This window comes from Carlito syrichta, unplaced genomic scaffold, assembly GCF_000164805.1.
Source record: "Carlito syrichta isolate Samal-C Ts95f unplaced genomic scaffold, Tarsius_syrichta-2.0.1 Scaffold111568, whole genome shotgun sequence".
Lineage (NCBI taxonomy): Eukaryota > Metazoa > Chordata > Mammalia > Primates > Tarsiidae > Carlito > Carlito syrichta.
Window position 1 is genome coordinate 1 of NW_007055664.1, and position 8022 is coordinate 8022.

Consider the following 8022-nt stretch of genomic DNA (forward strand, 5'->3'; position numbering starts at 1 on the left):
GCGTGCCCGCCGCCCTGCAGTTCTCCCTCAGGCCCTGGCCTCCAGCCCGGCCACCTCGGGGAGCAGGAAGCAGAAACTGTACCCGAGCGCCTGGCCCGCAGCCCGCCTTGGCTTTCCAGCCCCGCTAGACGCCGCTGGCCCCGGAGCCCTCCCCATTTGCGACATCGTGTTTGTAGGGAAGGAGCGGAGCCGTGGGGTCACCGCGGGCCCGGTCCAGGTTGGCACGGGCCCGCCTGTGGCCGTGGGGGCTCCTGTTTTCCTCGTTTGCGTTTTGTCATCTTGCGTTCCTAACGACGGAGAGAAATGACTCTTGTGAGTGACACAGAAAGACTGCCTTACCCTAGGAAGTGTGACAAGCCATAAGGACATCTGCAGCCTAGCCCACGGGGCTGACCCCCCCCGACAGCGGGCGCACCGAGAGGGCGCCCCACCCACGGCTGGGCAGGCTGGTGTGGCGCCCGCGGGACCCAGCAGCATGGACACTCTTGCACTACACCTTCTCCAAGCCAGAAACCACACTTAATTTCATAAAGAAACCCGTGAAAGTCATCCGAGTGCCCCCCAGTTTCCTGTTGGTGTGTGCGTCTTTTCTCTGTCTCCGCCCTGAGCCTTCGCTAAGAGGAAGGAGCCTGCAGCCTCCACAGGTGGGGGGTGGCACCTGTCACAAGCCACACCCCTAGGGCTTTGGTGGCGCGGCTCCCAGCGTGAGGGGGGCCGGACAGTGGGGAAGGAGAGCAGTGCCGGCCACGTGGTGGGTGGGGGACGCAGCCAGCTCCACTCACCCACCCAGGGTCCAGAATCCGAGTCTGTGTTCAGACAGATTTGGTTCACGTGCATTCCAGGACAGGTGACCCACCGTCTTTGTGGGCCTCAATGACATGAGGAAGCACGTGTCTTCCCAGAGGGTCACTGGCCACAGAAGCCAGAAGAGGAGTACAAGGCTGGTCCCTCCCTGTCCCACCTGGGGAAATGGCCCCTTCCCTTCCCACCACCTCCACCATATTCTTTGGCACTGCCAAGGTCACTGGCACTAGAAGCCACAATAACCTTCTTCCCTAAACCCCTGGCCATCTCCTAACTTGAGAGAAGCCACAGCACCTCCCAGTCAGGTCAAGCTACCTCTGGACAAAACCCACACAGAGAAATGACCAAAATCAGAAGATGCAACACAAGTCAATCTTTATTGAAAACTGCAGTATTAATACATAACAATTCTTGTTACAATAAACGTGCTTTTGAGAATTTTAAATCTGAGCTCATCTACTCATCAGATTGCATAAAAAATTAAGAGTATGAATTGACACCTAATTGAACTGGCTCAGGAAGGATGCTCCATTCCTTGGCATGGACACATGAGTTCAACGCAGAGGTGAGTGATGCTTTTTAACACTGGAAGACAACGTTGACTTAGCTTAAAAAAAGTACCAAGAGAAAGGTGTAAAAAACAGTATTTAAAAATCACTTAAAAAAAAGGAACCGTTTCGTCTTCAGTCACAAGCCATAAGGCTCCCTGGGGCCTGTGTGCCCAGTGACCCTGCCAGGAGCACAAAGCAGCTGGCCTCAGGTCTGGCCCATAGTCCAGCTACTGGTCAGTCTGCACAGGAACCTGCAGGTACAGCACAAACTGAGAGGACATGCCCACCATGCCTGGAAACATACTACTCTCCTAAAGGTCACTGGGTTCCCTGGACAGAGATGCCCCCGCGTCTCCACATCCAAGTGACTCAGTGTTGCTAGTCCCGGGGCTGAAATACAGTTATCCCCACGAGCTCTCTATTCTTTACATGAGTGGGGAGATGGAAGAAAGAAGCCCTCTGCAACACACACAGGACCAGCGGCCAGTCTCCGACCAGAAAAGGCCATGCCCTGCCCCCTCAGCTGTGGTAGACTCGAGAAAGCACAGGAGAGAAAGGCCCCGCACGGGAGGGGCTGCAGAGGAGAGCTGCAGCCTCAGCCTCCCCTAAGCCAGCCATACTCCTCGAGACTCCCTTAGAAAGCACCAGAGAGAAGGACCAGATGTGGCTGCCCATCTCAGCCACACCCCTGCCCCGTGCTGCCGCACCCCCGGAGGTCCTGTCCTGTCTGAGCAATGCCCAGACTGGCAGCGGCTGCATGTCCAACTGCCAGCTGCCGACTGAGAAGGTGCCCCAACTGGTCAGAGTAATACCGTTTTCAACGTCTAAAAAGGACAAGCAAAGCAGCCTGGATCTCCTAAAGCAGGCCTCCGTGTCTACACGGCTGGTACAGGCCAGTCTCCCTCCACTGTTCACTGGTACGCTCAAACACCCGGGGAGCAGCACGGCCAGATGCCAGTACGTTCCATGCTGCTGCAAGGCTGTGTTTCCTCTCGTGACTGACATTCCCCCAAAAGACACGTGCCTATTACCTCATGGGCTCGCTAAGCACAGCCAGACGACAGCCAGCTGGAGAAGTACAGGACGCTCTGACCAGGCACCCAGGCCCGGCGCAGGCCTCTCTCATCTCCTGTCAACACTGCACTCACACAGCCCTTGGCAGTTTCCAGAACAGCAGCTGGCAGGCCGACTGACCCACCAGCAAGATGCTCACAAGAGACATAAGCGGTCTGGAAGCGCCGCCAAGCCCATTCCATGCCTGGCCTTGACCCAGCCTACACTTCCCAGAAGTGGCAAGCTCAGGAGGCCTTCCTCAGCCCCAAACGCTCAACCCCCAGTCAGATCCCCAGCTAGACCTGCCACCACCGCTGACAGAACACACCTTCCCAGCCTCGGGGGAGAAGGTGGAGGACGACCTTGTCTTAAACGTCCATGACGACGGCCATGCTTGCAGAAAGCAGGTCCTTTACTTGCCTGTCTCAGCCTCTGAAAGAACGGTATTTCAGCCGAAGGACTCTCAAATTAGGAATGCCACACACACACGCACACACACACACCAAAACTTCTCAGAACGTGCCACAACATGGTTGGGGACAAATTACGCAGCTTTGTAACAGAATGTTGACCCCATATCTACTCCTTAATTAGTTTTACTGGAAGCAAATTACTACCTATGACAGACAGTCTGGCCACTATTCCTAAGTCTAGAGCCTTACCTAAGAGATAAGATCTACCTTTCATCCTATTTGATAGCCAATGCCCTGACAGTTAAAAATTGGAAAGACTTCTGCACAGATGTATTGTACAATGCAAAAGTATTTCACAAAGTCTCTCAACTTCACAAAAGGGAAAAAAGGTTAAAAAAAACTACAGGAAGAAAAATGTTTATGAAATGGATATAAACAGGGGTGCGCGCCTCACTCTGTAATTCAGCTCCTGTAAAAACACTCACCTGTCTGGGCCCAGTCTGAACAGACATCCATAACTTCCTGCCACTTCCTCCTGAATGCAAACCACTTCCACCTTCTAGGCAGGGGAGGGTGTGTGGGGGTGTGTGTGTGTGCATGTGTGTTTCCATTTTCATCGTGGGGGGCTTTTTAAAAAACAGACACTGAAGTCCTAAGTGTCTTCTCCTCATCTACTGGCACTCCGCAGGGGAAAATGACTTCTCGGGCACTCAGCTGAGCCCCACGGCCCATGGAGCCTGCTGACACTGCACACCATACACCAAAGAGTTGGCACTTCACACACATACACACACACACGTTAAGTGCTCAGGAAGCAATTTAAAGTACTTATCAGTACACATTCTATGTTAATAGACATTAGGAATAAAGAATCTTCTGTTTACAATGATCCATGCAAAAATATTCCAAAACTTCTTATAAAATAAGATGTGAAAAAGAAAACTATGAAGAGTACTTACACTATAAAAAATAAAGTTACCCAAGGCTCAGTGGTCAGGTGTCCCACCCACAGCAGGCAGATGCGCACAGGCCTCGCGGCCAGAGGCAGACAAGCAGAGCCCCCCCTGGGCCAGAGCCAGCACCCCAAACTACCAGAGGGCGGGAAGAGTGCCCCCCCCGCCCAACAGGCTGCTGAGAGGGAGCGAGCCCTCACCCCCTGCCCCACACCCACGCTGAGAGCACACTCTCACCAGGACAGGTTGGGCGTATTTGGGCCCAAGAGCCATCTTGATGTCCGATGTACAAGACCCAGGTTTTAAACTCGAACGTGTTCCAGTGCTGCCCCTTCCTGCTTTCTGTGCTTGCACGGGTCGAAGGCCTTTCGCGGCCACAGACCCAGCTGCCCCTGGTCCCATCCCTAGGAGTCCGCTCCAGCCGGCCTCACCAGGGGGGCAATCCCAGGAGAAGCTCCGGGCTGTTACCTTCCCAGACGTAGCCACAGCCCTGCCTTCGACAAGAAACACGAGGAATTTTAAATAGACTTTTGTTCCCTTTTAATCCCTCTTCATATTAAATATACAACTTTCTTCATGACATATAGCTGAAATTCTTGCCCTTCCTTGCAAGGGGAAAAACAGCACTGCCTACGTGTTTTCAGCGGATTTAAACATTTTCAGGAAAAAAAAGTGGAATGATTTTCTAAGCTAAATAGAGCAGAGGACAATACCTCCTCCAAGCGTGGCTGTTTCTCTTTCACATATCTTCCGTTCAAGGAAAATGATTTTAGTTTGACAGAGGACGTTTCCAATAAAGATATATAAAACATCATCTCTCTCTGTAAGAGAATAATGAAAATTTAGGTAGAGAAAATTGCTTTGCTGATACATAAACCACCCCCTCGCCCCAAACTGTACTGGCCACACTACTCTCATCTTTCACGATGATGCTTAAGCACGTCCTGGTTCCACGGACCGACAGGCCGTGTCAGAAGGGATGCCCACTGGCCAGCCACGCCTGAGCAGCTGTGACCTCCCTCCTCTCCCCATCCCTGCAACTCCCTCCCGGTGTCGTCAGTGCCAAGGAAACAGGCCGCTGAAACCCGGAAGCCCTTGTCCCTCCCTGGCAAGCACACCAACCCCACAGGGCTGAAGAACCTCGAAGAGACTTCTGATGCTCTATGAAGCAACTCACTCTAACATGCAACTTGAAGACTTTGCATAATTACGACAGTGCATTGGTGACACAAGCTGTGAAACACGTTTCCATTCCTTTGAGCTTTGCATAGGATGGTTTTGCATCAGTCACTGCAGGTAGATTGAGCAAGCTTTGTTTCTGTGTTTGTTTTTTTAAACATGCATTCAACTAGAGAGGATTCAGGATAGATTACTACTCCCTGTTATCATTACAGTTAGCTAGAGAATTGCCAGGCAGTCCACACCACAGGATGTGCTTAAGACCAACCCACAGCGTTAGCTGGAGACTAACGGCGCTGGGACCTGCTGGGCCGGGCTGTAGTCACGCTTAGCTAAGTGTCGAGAGCATTAAGAAGAAAGTCCTGGTTGGAGGCGCGAGGCCTGCAGCACCAGCTGTGGAACCCCAGTGATGTCTTGCACGGCTCCGTCCGCACACCTGCAGGGAGAAGACACGCGCAGTCACCCAGCTCCTCTGGCAACGCGGCTCGGACAACTCCGAGGACACGGTCCGCGAGGGCAGCCACTAAGGGCAAGGCGCTGGGCCTGGGCCCCGTTCCCCTCCTCCCCCCGGAGACCCCAGTTCCCACGGGTGCCCAACTTCCTGCTATGGTCAGGTGGGAGATTGGAGCACATTCCAGGTAAGGATCGAGACAGACAGCGTCCACGGTTTAAGCATCCAACGGCTCCTCTTTTCTTCTACTGGTAGAGCCCCAATAAAAACAAACTGGAAACACTGCACTTGACCCTGGATCAAGGGTCAAGGGCGTGTTCCCCATGAGTGAGTGCTAAGTGGGAAACGCACGTCGACCCAAGGCCGCACCAGCCTCCAAGGGCACTCACATCTGCAGGCGATCACCACTGCGGGGGCACGTAGCTGTAGGTGGGTGTTCCTGGGGCCCGGTAGGTGGGCACAGTGACTGGGTGGGGGGCAACAGGAGTCGGAGAGTGAGCAGTCAGCAGGGCACCTGGAAGAAAGAGCAGCGCACAGCACGTGAGGCCTCCCGCACAGCACAGCCACCTCCAGCACAGCTCCGCTCTGCCCCTGAGGAGCTCCCAGCCTGACTGAGGAGGAAGCCACACAGGAAGAGGCAAGACCCTGACCCAGGATGCGGTGAGAACTCTGGTAAGACCCCACGGGCCCGAAGTCCCACACGCACAGCGAGACTGTACCGACAATGTTTTGTAAAAGCCTTTGTGCCTCTCCCTTCGTAGAGCACACGCAATCATTTCTGTGGGTCAGATGATAAATTATGGAACTTAGGAATTAATATCCTTCAGCCTTGAAAAGGAAAGACATCATACTAAGTGAAGTAAGCCAGTCACAGAGGGACAAATACCACACCGCCACTTCCGCGAGGGCCCCCGAGTGGTCCTGTTCGGTGGCAGAAGCGGCGTGGGGGCGAGGGGAGGGGGGCGACGGCTGGGAGGAGGCGGGGACCGGGGGCGAGTGCCTCAGCGGGTGAGGAGCTTCCAACCCCAGGATGATGCGGCTGTGGAGGCTGGTTTCACAACAAGGCGAACACACTCAGCACTCGTGAACGACACACTCTTAAGAGTGGTGGAGATAGCAAGATACAAGTAAGAAACGGGCAGCCGGGCTCGGTGGCTCAGCCTGTAATCCCGCGCCTTTGGGAGGCTGAGGTGAGTGGATTGCCTGAGCCCGTGGGTTCGAGACCCGCCTGGGCAACTTGGTGAGACCTCATCTCCACAATAAATAAAAAAAAATTAGCTGGGCGTGGTAGCGCATGCCTGTAGTTCCAGCTATTTGGAAGGCTGAGGCGGAAGGATCGCTGGAGCCCAGTAGTTCGAGGCTGCAGTGGCCGGGAGCGGCCACTGCACTCCAGTCTGGGCGATAGAGTGAGACTCCAACTCAAAAAAAATAAAAAAATAAAAAAAAATAGAAACGGGGGGCACACTTCATCAGTCAGGGCACTGACCTCAAACCAGGTGGGAGGGGCCAAACTGAGGCCCAAACTTTACCTGTACAATGACCACCTGTATACCTAACCCTGAATTGTACTCAGGTTTAAAATAAAATAAAATAAGATAAGAAATGGGGATTCAAACTACATGAGCTTCCAAGTTCACTGAGAAATTCATTTTGCCCGCAACTACAGAAACCCAGCGACGCCCCGAGTCTACTGTGGACCAGCACGACGTCCATGCAAAGGACTTCACCACTGCGCCCCCAGCCTACCCATGCGCTGCCTCCCTCCAACGGCCTCCCGCAAGCAGCTGCTTCTCTCTGCACCCATCTCCTCTGCCTTGACAGGTAAGCACAGGGAAACCAAGGAGACGGTTTGAGCAGGAACACTCAGCATCCCAGATGCCTTTGTCTCGGGCATAATTGCCTCACACTGAAGCCAAGAAAAACAAAGGGGGGACAGCATTATTCTGCTTGGGCACAGCCCGGAGGTGGCCACGTGGACTCGAAGGCCAGCAGGTGACCTGATCCCGAGACACGAGATGGAGCCCCCAAGGCTTCTGTGGACATGTGCCCACCCTAGCCAGGGGTCTCACTTTTCCACGGTTGATGGTCCTGACTCAGAGGAGGCCTTGGAGTCCAGCGCAGAAGATGAGTGCCAGAACTCCCACAGGCAGCTGTGGCTTCTACCAGCGGAAGACCAGCTCCTAGCTTCGTGAGGCCTTCCCCACACATGCAGCCCGGCCCAGCCCGCCAGGACGGCTCCCGCGGAGGGGGAACACAGGACCCTGCGGTCCCAGCTTCACATGGTCCCGGCCATGGGCTCACGCCTGGCGCCGAGGCACCGGTTTCGGCTCACCCACAGAGAGAGCCCCCTGTCCACAGAGGGCGACCCACACCCCAACCGTCTGTCTGCCCGCACAACCACAGCCGCGGAAACCCCGACCCGGGGTGAGCCCCTCACGGCGCCCCCCGCCCCCGGCTCCGGCGCCAGCACAGGTCAGACCCCGGGAGCCAGGACTCACCTGCGGACATGGCCATCGTCGTCCCAGCCACCATGCCCATGGTGACCCCGTTGCCTCTGGGCGGGGCGATGGGCGCGGGGTACACCGTCGCCGGCAGGCCGTTGGGCTGCACCACCGTGG

At 54.9% G+C, this 8022-nt stretch overlaps 1 protein-coding gene across 1 annotated transcript in view; it reads right to left on the reverse strand.

The window, feature by feature from the left end:
- Nucleotides 1-1157: 1157 nt before the first annotated feature.
- Nucleotides 1158-8022, reverse strand: part of FAM168B (family with sequence similarity 168 member B) — a 29803-nt gene continuing 22938 nt past the window's right edge. The window contains exons 4-6 of the mRNA XM_021718385.1: nucleotides 7903-8021; nucleotides 5794-5918; nucleotides 1158-5389 (exon numbers count right to left, since the gene is read on the reverse strand). Of these exons, the coding sequence (XP_021574060.1) occupies nucleotides 5806-5918; nucleotides 7903-8021 (232 nt within the window). The 3' untranslated portion in view covers nucleotides 1158-5389; nucleotides 5794-5805. The remainder of the gene's footprint in view (nucleotides 5390-5793; nucleotides 5919-7902; nucleotide 8022) is intronic.